The 19130-nt window shown below is 38.4% G+C and overlaps 1 protein-coding gene across 5 annotated transcripts in view; it reads right to left on the reverse strand.

Moving 5' to 3' along the window:
• Window positions 1-3915, reverse strand: part of LOC100457304 (phospholipid scramblase 2) — a 53409-nt gene extending 49494 nt beyond the window's left edge. Inside the window, exon 1 of one of the 5 annotated variants that reach the window (XM_024244719.3) lies at window positions 2377-2490. In XM_024244719.3, the coding sequence (XP_024100487.1) occupies window positions 2377-2404 (28 nt within the window). In that variant the 5' untranslated portion in view covers window positions 2405-2490. Of the gene's footprint in view, window positions 1-2376; window positions 2491-3588 lie in introns of those variants that run through there. The other 4 variants (XM_054552808.1, XM_063722259.1, XM_054552809.1 and 1 more) reach the window with 4 other exon arrangements.
• Between the last annotated feature and the right edge of the window lie 15215 nt (window positions 3916-19130).

Raw genomic sequence — 19130 nt, forward strand, 5'->3', positions numbered from 1 at the left:
TGAGAGTTGAAAAACTACCTATCAGGCAATATACTCACTACCTGAGTGACAAAATCATACCAAACTCCAACAACATAAAATTTACCCATGTAATAAACATGCACATGTACCCCCTGAACCTAAAATGAAAGTTGAAAAAAAAAAAGGTAAGGATGTGTTTTCAGCTGAGTAATTTTATTAGGCAATATTCTGTTTATAGAATTTCAGGAGTCCAGCGAATTTCTTTGATTTCTTCTTTCTGTTTTTCTCTTTCAGCCCAAGGTGGCATTTTTTTTTTTGCAAGCGTAAAAACTTTGAGAACATTGTGTCTCTAAAGTATATGTCACTGGATTCATTCCGTAGACATTATGTTGACATATATAATAATGTGTAAGATAATATGTTTATGGTTTTGGGGAATATGACATACACATCTTTAGGTGGAATTTTTCTGTTGATTACATCATGGCTACTGTGACTACAGAGCTGTTGGTTTGCAAATCTTCTGTGAATCTGGGGATTGGAGGATGGAAATAGAACAAGTTGAAATTCCGCAGCTCACTGTTCTATGATAGTTTCACATTTTTTAAGATGACCTTTAGATTGTTTGAGGTCATTGGTTAATGTTCAGAGTTCTAAAATTTTGATTTTGACCATTTTTACCTGGGTTCTGACTGCTTTCTTTTAGGCACAGATTTTTGGAGCCCTTACTCTGAATTTTTTTGTGCATATGAAATTGTATATAGACAGAGACTATTATTTGAAATTAAAACAAATAAGAACTATGTCACATCTATGTATATTGGTAAGTACATAAATATTTCATATACATGAATGGCAATGTACTTAATTTAAAAATCCCAAATATGTATGTATTTATTAATTTTTACGTTTTATTAAGTATATTACCGTTTTTCGTATTGTCTACATATGTGCATATATAGTGCATATATGTATATATGTTTTAATACTTGCTAATAAGAATAACTATACTGATTTTTAAACATACATGTCACCAGACAAAATGTATAATTATGACAGACAAACTGGTGGTCTTCCAGCTGTTTTGTCAAAGAATCTCAATGTTACATTGTTGTATTATTCATAAGTCTATTTAATTTGATAAAGTAATATATTGCTGTCAGTGAACCTAAAATACAAACACTGTTTTTAAACACTCATGGTTTAAATACTTTCTAAATCACAGATCTTCAAAGAATAGTAATCACACAATTATATTAGTTGGAAAGTTCTCCTGAAGTCTTAGAAGGAATATGCATTTTGCATTATGCTTCACCCAAATATATAGGTTTCTTAATTTTGAAAGAAAATTCAGACTTTCCATCATGAGGTCTCATACTTATGAAACACTCTTATCTCTAGAAATGTTTCCTAGTGGGTTCACTGTAGAAACCTGCAGATCATTTGTAGGTCAACTCTGATCCCAGTTTTATGGATCAAAATATGAGCCTCAGAGATGTTGTGTTATCCATTAGATTTATACATGGAAGAGCTATAAAGTGAATCCAGGTATCCTAAAGAAGAGGAATGGCAGGAATAGTTGACATAAATAATGGACTGGGAAAGAGGAGTATCAATTAGAGTAGGAGAGAAGAGGTTCATTCAGGGTCAGGCATATTTCATATACATGGTGATTTTCAAGTTAGATATAAGATGAAGTTGGAGGCTTTGTTGCACTCCAACTATGGCATTCATTTTCCTTCTCTCTAGAGAAGAACATAAATGTCTTCTTCCTATTTTTGGATACTTTGTACTGAGTGGAAGCTCAGAGATTTGTCCCAAACCTGGAATCCTAGGCAGTGTCTCTAAAAATACATCACAATATTCTTTTATATTATATGGGCAACAATGAAGCATCAGCAAAGTAATAAATTCTGAATACTACAGTTTCCCAGTTCAATGGACTGAATATATCTTTCTGAAATTAATATGTTAAAGTCCTAACTCCCAGTGGTTTTAGGAAGTAGGGCTTTTGGAAGACGATTAGGCCACAAGGGAGGAGTTCTCAGAATTAGGAGCAATGCCCTTATAGAAATAGACCCCAGAAAGATCCCTCCCTGCTTCTGCCCTGTGAGGTTACAGTAAGAAGTTGGTCATCTGTGAGGAAGTGAACCCTCATCAGACACCAAATCTGTTTAATTTTGGGCTTCTCAGCCTCCGGAAGTAGAGAAACCAGTTTCTGTTATTATAAGTCACCCAGTCTATGGTATTTGTTACAGCAGTTCACACTGTTTAAGATACCTAATATGAGTTTAAGGTCCCCATTAGGTAGTTCGTGAATAGGATCATAAGCATAAACAAAAGGGAGTATGTAGTAGTTATAGAGACCAACATTTGAAGCACGTTAGTCTCTGGAAACTACATGTCATTGGCTACCTGGGAGATGAATTTGAAAAGGCTTCATTCTCCATTCGGCCCACAATCCAGAGTCTCTCAAAATTATTGCTAGGAAGAATCTAAGATGGGCAGATACAAGCAACCACAACAATAGACATTCCATTTAGAACTTTGAAGCTAACTGGTTCTATGAATAATTGTACACATACCAGGATATAAAGCTTGTAATTCTCCCATGGTATTGGAATGGCAAAAAGACTCAAAGCAGTGGTCACGCCTCCTGCAAGCAGTGTGCCACCTCAAAGCAGTGTTCACACCTCAAAGCAGTATGTCACACCTCCTATATTCCAATAATTGATCAAGTGCGGCCAGTTCCACATGAAGTTTCTGATACCTAAGGCTTTACCACTACATGTTAAACAATAAAATGGAAGAATAATTACATGATGGTGCATAAAATGGTTTCAGAGCATTATACGTTGTCCTCTGTTGTACTAGTTTCATTACTTTGCACTTTGTGCAAGAGCACACTGTTATTGAGAGACCTTCTCAGTCATACAGAAAGAGAGAAAGCCTAAGTGGAATGTAAATTAGAACATTATGTTTTGTAGTAGGGTTTGAGTAAGAGGAAAAGTATCTCTTTGGTATCTCAGAACAGGAAGGAAAAGTATTCACAATGTATGAGAGATAAAACAACCTGGATACATTTCAATTACAGGATCTAGAAGTAGAATGGTAAGGATACTATGGTAAGTGACTCTCTTGTGTGGGCCCATTTGCCAAGCTTAGCTATGGACAACACAACAGCCTTGGGTGTTTGTAATCCCCTCTGAACAAAGTGAAGGGATTTGGACTCTCGTGAAGGTACATGGGCATGAAGTTACTTCTTCCACTGACCATGATGTCAGTGAATCTCAGGGTGGTGGTGGGGGCGGGGATGCATTTCCTGTGAATAAGGGCACAGGTTTAGCACCTCACAGCAGCAGCTGGTCAAGACAGATAAGAACCTACTGGCATTAATCAGTGGAAACAATAGAGGATAAAGGCTGCCACTTTATGAAAGATGAGCTTGGCCTGTCCAAAATAAATTGTGTAACCTCCCCATGGAGAAGACAAGAGAGGCTAAATGTGTCACAAGCAAATAGTCTCATAAGCCCTCAGCCAGATTAGCATGTTGAAAACCTCCTCTTTATCCGGGCCAGTAAGGAGCAAATTGGCCTCCCAGAACTGGGCCCTCTTGAACCCACTAACCTAGATCATAGTGAGAAGTGACAGCGTTCTGGCAGCCCTTGCTCGCTCTCGGCAACTCTTCAGCCTCCGTGCCCACTCTGGCCAAGCTTGAGGAGCCTTTCAGCCCACTGCTGCACTGTGGGAGTCCCTTTCTGGGCTGGCCGAGGCCAGAGCCGGCTCCTTCCGCTTGCAGGGAGGTGTGGAGGGAGAGGCACCGGCGGCAATCGGGGCTGCGCGCGGCGCTTGCGGGCCAGCGCAAGTTCTGGGTGGGCGTGGGCTCCGCAGCCGGCACTCGGAGCAGCTGGCCGGCCCTGCCGGCCCTGCCGGCCCCGCGCAGTGAGGGGCTTAGCACCCGGCCCAGCAGGCGTGGAGGGTGCACTGGGTCCCCCAGCAGTGCTGGCCCACCGGCGCTGCGCTCGATTTCTCGCGGGGCCTTAGCTGCCTCCCCGCAGGGCAGGGCTGGGGACCTGCAGCCCGCCATGCCTGAGCCTCCCGGCTTCGCTGTGGGCTCCTGTGCAGCCCAGCCTCCCTGAGCGCAACCCTCTGCTCCAGGGCACCCGGTCCCATTAACCGCTCAAGGACTGGGGAGTGCAGGCGCAAGGCGCCGGACTGGCAGGCAGCTCCACCTGCAGCCCCCTGCAGGATCCACTGGGTGAAGCCAGCTGGGCTCCTGAGTCTAGTGGGGACTTGGAGAACCTTTATGTCTAGCTAATGGATTGTAAATACACCAATCAGCACTCTGTATCTAGCTCAAGGTTTGTAAATGCACCAATCAACACTCTGTGTCTAGCTCAGGGTTTGTAAATACACCAAATTAGCACTCTATATCTAGCTAATCCGGTGGAGACGTGGTGAACTTTTGTGTCTAGCTCAGGGATTGTAAAGGCACCAATCAGCACCCTGTCAAAATGGACCAATCAGCTCTCTGTAAAACAGACCAATAGGCTCTCTGTAAAATGGACCAATCAGGAGGGTGTGGGTGGGGCCAGATAAGACAATAAAAGCAGGCTGCGGGAGCTAGCAGTGGTAACCGGTTGGTCCATGTTCCAAGTTGTGAAAGCTTTGTTTCGCTGTTTGCAATAAATCTTGCTGCTGTTCATGCTTTGGGTCCACACTGCCTTTATGAGCTGTTAACAGTCATCACGAAGGTTTCCAGCTTCACTCCTGAAGCCAGTGAGACCACGAACCCACTGGGAGGAAGGAACAGCTCCAGATGCCCTGCCATAAGAGTTGTAACATTGCGAAGGTCTGCAGCTTCACTCCTGAGCCAGTGACACCGGGAACTGATCAGAAGGGAGAAACTCTGAACATATCTGAACATCAGAAGGAAGAAACTCCAGACACACCGCCTTCAAGAACTGTAACACTCACTGCGAGGGTCTGCGTCTTCATTCTTGAAGTCAGTGAGACCAAGAACCCACCAATTCCGGACACAACAGGTTACAGAACACTGACATAAAAGTGATGAAACAAAATATGGAAACAGTAGTGTCTCACTCCAACCTCTAATATATTCAGATTTTTGAAAGAGAAATAGCGCCTCAAAAGCTTCTTCACCCGGAATTGAATTTCCCCTTTTTTCAGTCACTGATTCAATGTTCTCTGTTTTTACCAGAATCATGAGGTAATATAGACACCTCAAAACCCAGAATCTTTAAGGAGTAATACTAATATAATGATGAGCTTTAACATTAACTTTAGTAACATTAAAACCTCAGTTTTTGTATTTATAAATTATACTGCAGGGTTTCTTCTGGTAATAAAATTCCCTGGTAGTGCATATATTCTCACTCTTATTTGAATCTAAAGGAAGTGATCATATTTTGATGTATGGATATTACTCTGAATTAAAATTATAAGTTTACAAGTTTAGACAAAATAAAACTAAAATTTGGAAATATAAAATTGGAAAACAAAACTGAAGTATGTGTCTGTTGTTAAGTAAGTAGATATACAAGCAAATACATACTTTTCATTACATATCAAGACCTGAAATTACGTCACAAACATACACCAGTAGTTGAAGAAAGCACTTAATTCCTCAGAAGGAAAATGCTAGATTAGATATATCCAATACCAAGGATGAATAGACAATCATTCTTTTAAAAAATTAATCACCAGTTAGATTACTACCTACCTCATATGAAATTAATAAAAAATGGTTTGCAGCATAATGTCATCTAAGTAGAATTGAAAATTAATGGTGCATTAATAATAAAAATAATAATAACGGTAGAATATGCATACTTTATCCTAATAAAAACTTTAAAATGAAGAAGTTATTATCCTAATTTTAGAGGTAAGAAAACCAAAGCTTAGATAACCTTCATTAATGTTTTTGTTCAAATTGACTGAGCTACAAAGTTCAGGTGCCTGAAATCAAATCCTTGTTATATTTGGATTTCAGAAGCAACAATGATTTACTTATTTCTTATGGTTGATAGTACAACTGAATTTAATTATCCAGCACTTACTTTTGCTACAGATGGATTAAATCAATCTATTATTAGAAGAGTAGTTTGATTAATAATTTTCAAAATGCCATTTAGAGGCAAGGAGGTGAACTGGGTACTTATTTTTTCAATTGGGAAAGCTGGATCAGTTACAGACTTCACATGAGCTTTGTGACCTGTACAATAAAACAAAACAGTGCCAGAAACCAAGAAACTCACAAAAATGGACCACCTTTTAGATTAATTGGGCTTCACAGTTCTGTTTCTTTAAAGCTGATATCCTGTGATCTTGAATGGGAGATGTGGGAACACTGTCTGATCACTTGGCAGAATCCTATATGGGAGATGTGGGAACACTGATCACTTGGCAGAATCCTGGAACATATTGTTTTACAGTCTGGCCACATGGAAACACCTAGATTATTTTATGTTCTGAGACATTGTATACATTAACAGTGAAAAGAATAAATTCCTTCTCTTAAGAATGTAATTGCTTCAATAAAACACCCCCATATTTTCAGTAAGATAAGAAAATGTAATAAAATCAGGTGGGTTTAAATCAGGCAATAGCTTGAATCACCCAGTTTTTCAAAGTTCAAATGCCAGTTCCCTCTCACATTTATAACAGAAATAATAGCTGGGCGCAGTGGCTCACACCTGTCATCCCAGCACTTTGGGAGGCCAGGGCGGGTGGATCACCTGAGGTGGGGAGTTAGAGACTAGCCTGACCAACATGAAGAAACCTTGTCTCTACTGAAAATACAAAATTAGCCAGACATGGTGGCGCATGCCTGCAATCCCAGCTACTCGGGAGGCTGAGGCAGGAGAATCGGTTGAACCCGGGAGGTGGAGGTTGGGGTGGGCCAAGATCACGCCATTGCACTTCAGTCTGGGCAACAAGAGCGAAACTCCATCTCAAAAAAAAAAAAAAAAAGACTAAATACTGGGCACAAAAAAATCACCATCTATGGTAAAATTGGAGCATTATGTCCTTGGATATGAGTACTTCATGGCCAGTTTTACCACAGAGGGAAGTTCAAATAAATCTTTCACATGTTATCTTGCATTTTAACTTATGCACATCTATATGTAAGAAAAACTCAGTTACAAAATACAAGCTCGCTCATTAGTGTTTTGATTGGCCCTCCTTTTCCTTACATTATTTACTATTACTATGTCACTAATAGTTATTAAAAATTCCACATTACATAGCTTTATATTCTTTCTAATTATACTTTGTTAAAAGAAAATACTGTTCATTAAAAGAAAATCGCAAAATCTCATATACATACAGAATCATGTGCCTGGAAGCCAGAAAAGTTTTCTGTTTATTCATTATTGTATTTTTTTCCCAGACCTTTACCAAGGTGAGCAGGGGCCAGGAATGGGCATGAAGGAGGTCATCCAGGAAGGCTTTCTGCCCCAAATGAGCAGTGATTACATACATAGCTGTCAGACAACGATGAATGAGCTAATTAGTAGTTTTAATAAATTAAAAATCCCATGTTTATGAAATAAAATATTTTTTAAAACATGCCAATGATGGCAATTTAGAAATGTTACATGAATATTAAACATCCTACATATTCGTACTGCATGATTATTTAATGTCTTACTTTTTAAATACATAGTAAATGATAATAATTTTATATATCTATTAACTTATAAATGTGAATGTGGATGCATGTATATATACACACACAGAGGAGTAAATTTACTGTTTACATTTTCAAAATTCTTTACCAAACAAACGTTGGATGTCATTTGCTAAGACAATGGTTCTCAAGTCTAGTCCCCAGATCAGCAGAATCAGTATCACATTAGAAATTGTTAAAATGCAAATAAATTCTCTGGGAAAGTCTGATATCTACTCAATCAGAAACTCTGTGGATGGGCCCAGCGATCTTTATTTTATCAAGTTCTCCAGGAAATTTATATACATTCTAAAATATGACAACAATCACTGTGCCAAAAGATCCCTAGCTAATAGGTTATGTGTGGTGGATATACCTGCTCCAAAGTTTAACTAGAAATGATATTCTAAAATAAGTTTTAAAGGCAAGTGGTTAAATGATTTCAGAATAACTGAACTCTGCGTCTTAATTTGTTTGGTGTTGCTATAACAGAATGCCACACACTGGGTAATTTATAAAGAATAGAAATGATTTCTCGTAGTTCTTGAGTCAGAGAAGTCCAAGATCAATGCATTGGCAGGTTTGCTGTCTGATAAGGGCCTGGTCTCCACTTCCAAGATGGTGCCTTGAACCCTGCATAATCTGGAGGGGAGGAACGCTGATTCTTATGAGACAAAAGAACGGAAGAGAGAGAAAATCCGTTCCTAGAATCCTTTGTATAACAGCATTAATTCATTCATGACAGCTCCATCCTCATGACCTAAACACTTTCTAGTAGGCCCCACCTTCTAACACTGTTGTACTAGGGGTTAAGTTTCAATATGAGTTTTCAAGGGGACAAAAACATTCAGACCATAACACTATGCAAGTGTGATACTCAGATATCAAACAGACTTTCACTTTAAAGGGGAAAAGAGACTAACATAATAATAGGTAATGCCATTGTGCTGCTTGCTATCAATATGCCAGACATAGCTCAAAGAAGATTTCATATCAAAACTCATAAAATTCTTAAAACAACCCTTTGAACTGTATTGAAACTATTTAGAAGTGTGGCCACAGATGGACTAGTTGGTTCCCCCTGTTAATAGGCCTATTTTACAGATGGGAACATTAAAGCATGGGAAAGTTATATGACTTGCCCAAAGCTCAAAACTGCTCAGAGGAAACTGAGGCACAGAGCTCAAATGTGGCAGAGCTGGGATACTAACTCTAATGGGACATTTCCATAGTCTCCACTTTTAATCATGAGAAAATGCTGATGTTTATAATAAATCTTTTTAAATACATAAATTTTATTCAATTACTATTTTCTTCTGAGGAGTATTTTATGGATATGACAAAACTACTGGTAGGTGAGTGCAAATGGAGACATTTAGGGCTAATTAGACCAGACTACATTTGAGAATTTGGCCAGCAAAGTAGCCTGCTTGTGTGTTTTTAATTTGAGAGACATTGGCTGGGCTGCAGTTTTGGTTCTGTACTGATATGGTTTGGAAGTATGTCTTCTCTCAATCTTATATTAAAATGTGACCTTCAATATTGGAGGTGGGCCCAGTGTAGGGTGTTTGGATCATGGAGGCAGATCCCTCCTGAATGGCTTTGTGCTGTCCTCATGGTAATGAGTGAATTCTCACTCCATTAATTCACATGAAAGCTGGTTGTTTTTTATGCCACCTTCTCCTCTCTCTCTCGCTCCCTCTCTTACCATGGGACATACCTACTCCTTCTCTGCCTTCCACCATTAGTAGAAATTTCCAGAGGCCTCGCCAGAAGCTGAGCAGATACTGGTGCCATGTTTGTACAGCCTGAAGAACTGTGAGCCAAATAAATCTCTTTTCTTTACAAATTACCCAGTCTCAGGTATTTCTTTATAGCAATGTAAAACAGACAAACGCACCTACCTTCCCTCATTCCTGGATGTCTTACACCTGTAGTACTATGCATTTATCTTACTTGTCTGGCCCAAGCAGGCGGTTCAGTCATGAGTCTTGGTTATCAGGTTTAGTCCTAGTCAATATGAGTCCTAAAACAAAGCTCACAAAGACATACAAGTACATGATGGGATATATCTCCTTTATTTTTTTACTGACATGGGATTACTTTGTTCTCTTCTGGCCCCTACCTATACGAGGAGTTTCTCTGTGGGAACTTCACATCATTCTCCTTAGAAGTCAGAGTGTAATCTCCTATGAGTTATGGCGAACAAGAAAACAAACAGAAATCTGTAGGAGTTGCCTGATAATAATTCAAATTCCCAGGGTATATATTTTCCATTTGAGTCACAGATCAGAAAATGATTCAATAAATATAGTTGATGCAAATCTCAGACAGGTTTTTTTTTTTTCTTTTTTGATGGTCTACTAATCTTTGTTAACTGAGACTCCCTGTTCTCCAACTTCCCAACCCATAGGTGGCCTGCAGCACCTGGTAAACAGAAAGGATAGATGTAATTGAAGGACTCCTTTTATTGCAAGGCAATTGACAAATGTTACCAGAAAATAAACTCCCACCATTCCCAAGTGAACGGATTTCAATCTGGTGGAACAGGCTAGACTACACGGAACTACACTGATTCTGACGTGAGTCAGCAGAGGGAACAAAAGGACTGAGATACTTAGAAACTCTAGTGAGTATGCAAGTCAAGGTGCTTTACATATCTCAACTTCTTTTTTTACTTTCTCTCCCTTCATTTGTGAAACAAATTTCTCCTAAGACCTTTCTCTAGTGGGGCACCAGTAAGTCCACAGGTGGCTACAACTGTAAATACTCTTGAATTCAGTGCACATGGATTTTCCTTATTATAACATCAGCAGTGTTTGGTTGGTGACTCATTTGCAGAGTCTGCGGGAGTGCAGAGGCTTGTGCAGATTCAGCTGTAACTCAGACTTAAGCCCAGCTTGGCCAGACACCCACTACATTCTTACCTCCCTGCACTCTTGTGGGCTCAAGACTGAGTCTGGCTGTGTCGCCCAGGTTGGAGTGCAGTGGCGCCATCTCGGCTCATTGCAAGCTGCAAGCTCCGCCTCCCAGGTTCACGCCATTCTCCTGCCTTAACCCCCACCCCGGGTAGCTGGGACTATAGGCTCCCGCCACCACTCCCGGCTAATTTTTTTGTATCTTTAGTAGAGACGGGGTTTCACCGTGTTAGCCAGGATGGTGTGGATCTCCTGAGCTCATGATACGCACCGCCTCAGCCTCCCAAAGTGCTGGGATTACAGGCGTGAGCCACCGGACCCGGCAGAATGCAAACATTCTTGAATCTGCTTCATTTCCCTCTTTGTTTTTTGTCTCTCTGACTGTATTCTCTTTGATAGTGTATTTAATATTTACTCAGTTTAATTAAGCTTATTTTAATTTACTTGTAAGTTAAGTTGATAACTTTCCCTAGTTTTGTTACTGGAAAGGGGTCCTGATCTAGACCCCAAGAGAAGAGTTCTTGGACCTCACTCAAGAAAGAATTAGAGGCAAGCCTATAGACTAAAGTGAAAGCAAGTTTATTAAGAAAGTAAAGAAATAAAACAATGGCTACTCCATAGACAGAGCAGTGGCGTGGGCTACTTCACTTAGTGTGCTTATAGTTATTTATCAATTATATCTAAACAAGGGGTGGATTATTCATGAGTTTCCTGGGAAAGAGGCGGGTAATTCCCAGAACTTAGAGTTCCTTCCCTTTTTTTATCATATAGGGTAATTTCCAGACATTTCCATGGCATTTGTAAACTGTCATGGTGCTGGTGGGGTTTTTTAGTATGCTAATGCATTATATATAATTAGCGTATAATAAGCAGTGAGGAAGGCCAGAGATCACTTTCCTTGACATCTTGGTTTTGGTGGGTTTTGGCTGGCTTCTTTACCACGACCTGTTTTATCATCAAGGTCTTTGTGACCTGTATCTTGAACTACCTCCTGTGTCTTCCTTTGACTGAGAACGCCTAACCTCCTGGGAATGCAGCCCTGTAGGTCTCAGACTTCCTTTATCCAGCCCCTATTCAAGATAGAGTTGCTCTGGTTCAAATGCCTCTGACAGTTTCATATGACAGTGACTCTCCCACCTGCATCAATTCGTTCTATAAAACATTACTTATTTAGGCACCACTTATATTGGGTAAGTATGTAAAATAAAAAAGTATTCTACAAATTATATAAACCAGTCATTTGTTAGGCCCACAAAACTTCAATACTTAACACTTACCCTTACAACTTCAGCTTTGTATCTTTTTTTTCTATTAAAAAGGTTTAAAATCAAGTGATTTAAAAACATGCACAGTGTATCCTAAAATATTTTACATAAAATTAAAAATGTTGAATAGGAAATGTATTTTAATTACAAAATTAGATACATCTTTAAAGTCTTATTTTGACTCCCATATTTCTTCTTTACCACAATATAACTTGCTTGTTTACAAACAACACCAAAATTACTAGATAAATAATATATAGCTGTTAAAATACTAAAGGCTGATCTGTTTTATCAGGATATTAAACGAACTCTGTATCTTGCTCCTTCCCTTTGCCTGTTTTATGTCCCACCAATAAATTGCAGCTGTTTAAAGGGACCAGACCAGAATAATATTCAGGAGGAAATAAGCTGTCAGGAATATTTGAAGGGAATTGTTTATACAAAAATATTGAGCAACAGAATAGGAGAGGAAGCTTGGAAACAGATCTACAAATCTATGAAAAGTGGATGGCTGGCAAAAGTAGCAATACAAATCAGTAGAAAAGATGAACTCTTTGCTGTTATTGGAGTGATTAGCTGTTTGTATACAATAAAATTAGATATCTACTCATAACATATATAAAAAAGTTCCAAGTGGAGTAATGACCTATCTATGAAAAATAAACCTGCAAAACAAAAGAAAAAAATACAAACCTTGAAAAAATGATAAATATGATGATTTAAAGTTTCTCTAGACAACAAAAATATTATTTCACAAATAAAGTGAATTAAAAGCCATATCCTGAGAGAAGATATTTACAATGCATACAAACTTATAAAAGATTTGGTTGCATAAAAAGAAACTTCTACAAATTAATAAGAAAGTTGGCAGCAAACAAATACAAAAATTATTAAAGTATGCAAAAAGATGATTCACATTAGAGGAAACATGAACATCTAATTTTAACAAATGAAAACATACTCAACCTCACCATTTCATGCAGATGAAAACAATGATTAAAAATATTGGGAATTCACCAAAACAAAACATAACCCAACAATACCAGATCTGATGGGGGATGTAAAGCTGTAGTGACGATCATACACTGGTGTTTAGACAATAAATTGGTATTATTTACTTGGAGAGCAATATTACAATATTTCATAATGATGTTTAGAACCTTAGAAGCAGCAATTTTACTCATAAGGATAATCATAAATGCTTTTTTTGACATGAGCATAAGGATACATGTATAGAAATATTCACTGAAGTTGATTATAGAGGAAAGTTGGCGTATTATTCAGGGTTCTCCAGATAAAGAGAACCAACAGGGAAAAAAAAGTGAATATATACCGTGTGTGTGTGTGTGTGTGTGTGTAACAAAAATTGTGAGAGGTCATTGTTTTGGAGTGAGCTCACGCACTAGACTCCAACAAACCAGATTAACTCACAATAGAGTCACTCATGCCAAGTGTTACGCAATCATACTGAAGCTTTAAGGAAGCAGATAGATACCAAGCAAACCATTTTTTTTCCTGAAAACAGGAAATTTCAATCTGATTGAGTCAGCATAATAAGGAAGTCCCTCTGCTTTAACCCTTACAAAAAAGTAACCTGAAGTAACCTGATGTTAACCAATCATTTTTTTTTTAATTGTGCCATTTCCTCATTCCCACCTTACAAGGCCCATTGTCCTTTTATTGTCTAGTCAATGAGAATGATCAGAGTTTATTTCCTGGTGATATTTGTAAGTTGGCCTACAATAAAAGGAGTCACAACAGCCTTCAATTACATGGCTATCCTTTCTGCTTACCAGGAGCCACAGGCCACCTGTGGATTGAGTAGCTGGAGAACAAGGAGTCTCAGTTAACAAAGATTAGTTGATTATTAAAAAAAAGAAAAAAAAACTGGCATGATATTTGCATCAAGTATATTATTCATTGACTCATTTTCCAATTTGTGATTCCACTGGAACTTACTTCATTTTCTGGAGACAATGTTTCTCTAATGATCATTCCAAACGTTTTGCTAGAATAAATTCTTCAAGACTGAATTCTGATTCTTTTGATTATTTCAGATTGACAGAGCTAAAGACGATGGAAACAGTTTCAATAGAAAGAAGCTACAGGACTTCTTACAGCCCACAGTACCAGAACATCAAACTATTTGGCTGCAGATGTGTATTACTCTTCAAGATAAGAAAAGCAGCAATCCTGAGGGCAATTCAGAGGTCATCAGGTCCGTCTCCTTGGTTTTCAATGGGAGAGAGAGCCATTGCCTTGGTTTCAACAGGCTAGACAGTGGCAGCCTGGAGCCTGGAGAATGAGAATTCACTCAGCTGAGCCTTGGGGGTGGATGTGACTCTCACATTGTAGAGCTTTGAGGGCACAACCCCCACCCAAAAGAGCCTTGCAGGACATGGGTCTCAAAGACAGAGCATCAAACTAAAAAGAATTATTCTTAAGCCTCAAGATCTAATGGCATTTGTTTGCTAGGTTTTGAACTTGATTTGGACATGTTACTCCTCTCTTCCTCCCAACTTCTCCATTTTGTAGTGGGAAAGTCTATTCTATGCCTGTCTCCCTATTGAAATTTGGAAGTACATAACTTATCTGGTTTCACAGGCTCACAGCTGGAAAGAAATTTTGCCTCAGGATGAATTGTACCTTGAGTCTCATTCATATCCGATTTAGATGTTTCTTAAATGAGACTTTGAAGTCCAGAGTTGATGAGAGAATGAGTTATGGATTTTGCTACTATTGGGATAGAATTAATACATTTTACATGCAAGAAAGACATGAATGATGGGGGGCCGGGGGGAAATGTTATGAACTAAATATTTGTGTACCTCTCCTGCCAAATTCATATGTTGAAACTCTCACCCTTAATGTGATGGTATTTGGAGTCAAGGCTTCTGGAAGTCAATTAGGTTTATAAAGGTGGGGGTCTCATAATGGGATGAGTGTCCTTATAAGAGGAGGAAGAGAGACCAGGGCTTGGACTCTCTGCCATGTGAGAACACAATAAGAAGGTGGCTCTCTCCAAGACAGAAAGAGATCCCTCACCAGAAACCAGATCTGCTGGTACTTTGATTTTGAACTTCCCAGGCTCCAGAACTATGAGAATTAAATGTCTCCTGTTTAAGACAGCTTATGATATTTTGTTGTAACAGCCTATGCCAACTAAGACAAGACTGAAGAGATATGGATGTTAATGACTGATAAGTATACAAAAGGAAGTGAGGAGCATGGTATGTATTTTCTCTAAGAAAACGTTGATCATCTTAGAGAAGATTTACATCAACATGAAGAGACCGATGGTAGAAATACAGAATTAAATACGCTGCAGGTGAAGGTTCAGATGAGTGGAAAAAAACTTGTTATTGGAAACTGGAGAAATGGAGATCTTTTTCATATCATGGCAGGCAGCTCAGCTGAATTGTATCATGCAGTAAATATAAAGTTACTTACTATTTTATTTTTTTGAAATTAATAAGTATCTTATAAGAAGCTACTTTGAGACAATGTAAGTACTGCATATTGCTTTTCCTTAAAGGTTCATCAGTAATTTTAGCAGCCACTGATATTTCCTTGCTGGAATAAAATTATTGTGATGATGACTGTCAAATGGTCATTTCTTACCTTCGTCATTTCTTCTATATTTTTTAGTTGACTTCTACTGAAACAAACAAGTAAAAACCCCTTTTCTTTCTTCTTTCTTTTTCATTTAATCCCTCTCTTTCTTCTTTCCTGCTTTCTCCTTTACTTTTTGGAGCAGATAAGTTCTTGAGGGAGCCATGAATCATATAAAAAAGTGTCGTATTATTTTACCTACTGGACTGATGGTGACTATTGTTTTCCTTGTCAGAAAATAATTATTAAAGAAAGTCAATATAGATACTCTCTTAACTGATCTTAATTTACCCAATTCCTTGGGTTGACATTTCCTATTCTCTCTGTAAAACCTAATTATTAGCTCAAATTATGCTGAATACACTTGACTATTACATTAAGAGGGTCCCTATTGATTCTCTAGTTCTAGGGTACATCTACTCTCTCAAAGTTCTACACCAACTAAAAGTGATTTGTATTTATTTGTAAATCAGTTTATACAAAAGATTATTGTAGTTACAGAAAGTAAATATTTTACTTGCTTTGATTAAATATTAATATAGAAGATTGTTTCTATGTAAGTTAATCTGAATTCCTTTAAAATGCTTATTAAGACTACTCAGTAAAGTTGATTGCTACTGAGTTAGTAAAGGGTGAGCCAAATATGAATGACTGAAAAATCCTAGTAAAAATTTACTGTTCTACATTAAGATACCTTTGAAAGTGTCTTAGAATTCTGGCTCTATTGAAACAAAAATAAACTGTGTATTTTTATACAAGAAAGACAATGCAGAATAGTAGACCCACACTTGGCCCTTGCCCCTACTTAAAAGACTGATAAATAAATAAAGATATAATAATAATAACAAAATAATAAAATTCACCTTTATTTTAAATATATTCATCTTTTTTACAGATATGCTTCTTCATCTTTTATTGACTTTTTTACTTACACAACTAATTATTAATACCAATCTCCTCAGATAAATGGACTTTGGTTATTTTGATAGCTTTCAGGACCTGAAATGTAAATCGATTCACACTGTAAATTTGAAAGCTAGATAATTCAACAATTTTAGGCCATCTCCCATGTATCCAGGTTTTGGTGATGAGGGAGATACCAAATCACCATGAGAAAACTTCTGTGTAGACAAAGTAACTTTCTCATCTGAAAAGGCTAGACTAGTTCCCAGAGAGCAATCAGGCAAGCCATGCTGCTTGGGGAAAAAAAAAAAAAGTGCAGCTTTAGAAAAGTCCACCACCTGATTCCTAGAGACTGAGAGAGAGCTATGTGTAGGAAAGGACACTTAATCTTTCCTACCTCCTCCCACCTCAGCCTCTCAAAGTGATGGGATCACAGGTATCAACCACCACGTCTGGCCCCAACCTGAACTTCTTAATGTGGCTAGGGCACTGTATGATCTAGCCACTCTTTAGATGTCCCACCCCCTGCATGTCTTTCACTCATGAAGGAACACAAAACCAGTGGCCTAGCCACATTTCAGACCGCTGAGGTGACTTCTGTTTATGTTCTTTCCTTTGCCTGAAATAATCTCACTTGCCTTTTGTCCAGCAAACTTTCTTAAACTAAAAGTTACTTCCCCTAATTTCCTGACCATTAAAACTGAGTTCAGTGTCCCTACTTCCCCTGTCCATAGTACTCTGAATCCTATAGTCAAACATTCCATATGTATAATTGACCTTAAGCACCTTGTAGAAAATAATTTTTGTTGCTTATTGAGACCATTGTACCTAGCATAACTACTGGCCCAGTGTAGAAGCTCTGTATGTACTTGTTAAATAATTGATGAGCAGTTTCAGTGCCCTTAAATCAATCAACTTTTTTTTTTTATATTCATTTCCTCCTCAGGTATAAAGAAAGTTTACAAACACATTTATGTGAATTATTTGCGTGAATCTGTCTTATTCATAAAAACTGAAATAGATTTGCAAAAAAAAAATTTTGCAAGTAAATTATCTTCTGCTTGTGACTTGCAATAACAGGGAGAGAATTCAGGCAGTATGATTTAACAGAAATGTGCTTAGTAGGTGCCATGGTTTAAAGGTATGTGTGCCCCCAAATTCATTTGTTGGAAACTAAGACCCATTTTGACTGTATTCAGATATGGGGCCTTTAGGATGTGATTAAGTCATGAAGGCACCATTCTCATGAATTGGATTGGTGACCTTTTAAAAGGGCTCGGCTGGGTCCCTGTTGACCTTCTGCCTTCTACCATGTGAGAGTGCAGCAACAGGGTGCCATCTTGGAAGCAGAGAGCAGCCCTCACTAGACACCAGAATCTGTTGGTGACTTGATCTTGGACTTCTCAGCTTCGTGAACTATAATTAACAAATTTTAGTCCTTTATAATTACACTGTCCCTGTCTGAGGTGTTTTGGTATAGAAGCCCGAGTGGACCGGATAGTAGACTAAGATCTAATTAACTCTGTAAAGTCATTATAACCGAGAATTTCTCTAAGATATTTTCAGGTGGTTGCAGTCTATTGGAAATACCTGACTAAAGTTGAAATGTTTCCTAGCAACTAACTCCTTTGCTGAAATAAATAGGCCAATGTTTGTTCCCTATCACTGCCAGCCAGAATAACCTCAATGTGTTAATGATGGAAAACCCCCAGAATCCACAGGTAGAAACAAATTGACCTTAGTAGGCAAGCAGATCAATTTTCCAAATCTAGTCAGAATTCAATGTGGGTAAATTTATAATCTGCATTTTGGCATAAATCTGATGTTTTCTACCATATAAACATTAACAGTAGGTTAACGTTTAACTTGAATGCTTGGTGTGTGCGTATGTATGTGGAGGGTTGTTAAGTGCAGAGCTCTGTGACCAGTTGTACTTGTTGCTTATCATTCTATGGCCCTCTCAGTTTGTAAATCACGAGTTCAAACCCTGTATTGTCAGTTGTTTCATCTGGTTTCAGGGGCCCAGATTATTGTTCCCCTCTCTCTCTCTCTTTTTTTTTTTTCTTGAGAAGCAGTTTCACTCTTGTCACCCAGGCTGGAGTGCAATAGCGCAATCTCGGCTCATTGCAACCTCCGCCTCCCAGGTTCAATCAGTTCTCCTGCCTCATCCTCCCCAGTAGCTGGGATTACAGATGCCTGCCACCATGCCCAGCTAATTTTTGTATTTTTAATAGAGACAGGGTTTCACCATTTTGGCCAGGCTGGTCTTGAACTCCTGACCTCAGGTGATCCACCCGTCTTGGCCTCTCAAAGTGCTGGGATTACAGGCGTTGAGCCACTGCGCCCAGCTATTTTTCCTCTCTTAAAATGGCTTGCCACATTTTGACACTATAAGGCTAAGATAAAAAAAGATTCTAACGCAGAAGCCAGAGACTGTGTTCCTCCCTGTGCCTTAATTTCCCTTAATCTACACTTCTGTGAGATGAGCATCATTCCCTAGCTTGGCATCTTACATAGACTCTTTTTTTTTTTTTTTTTTTTTGAGGAGATAGTCAGTATTCTTGCTAGGGTTTAAATGGATTTTACTTGCTATTCAAATCACAATACAGAAATTTACTTTAGGCCAAATCTTCCTCATTGGCTTTGAGACACATCTCTGTGTTCTGAAAACCATTGATCTTTACCAACACATAGCCCTTTTCATTTTTTACACTGGTTCTACTGCAGGAACCTGCTCAGGTCTCTGAACCTGCATTAGAACGCTGAATCTTCATACTG

This window comes from Pongo abelii, chromosome 2, assembly GCF_028885655.2.
Source record: "Pongo abelii isolate AG06213 chromosome 2, NHGRI_mPonAbe1-v2.0_pri, whole genome shotgun sequence".
NCBI lineage: Eukaryota > Metazoa > Chordata > Mammalia > Primates > Hominidae > Pongo > Pongo abelii.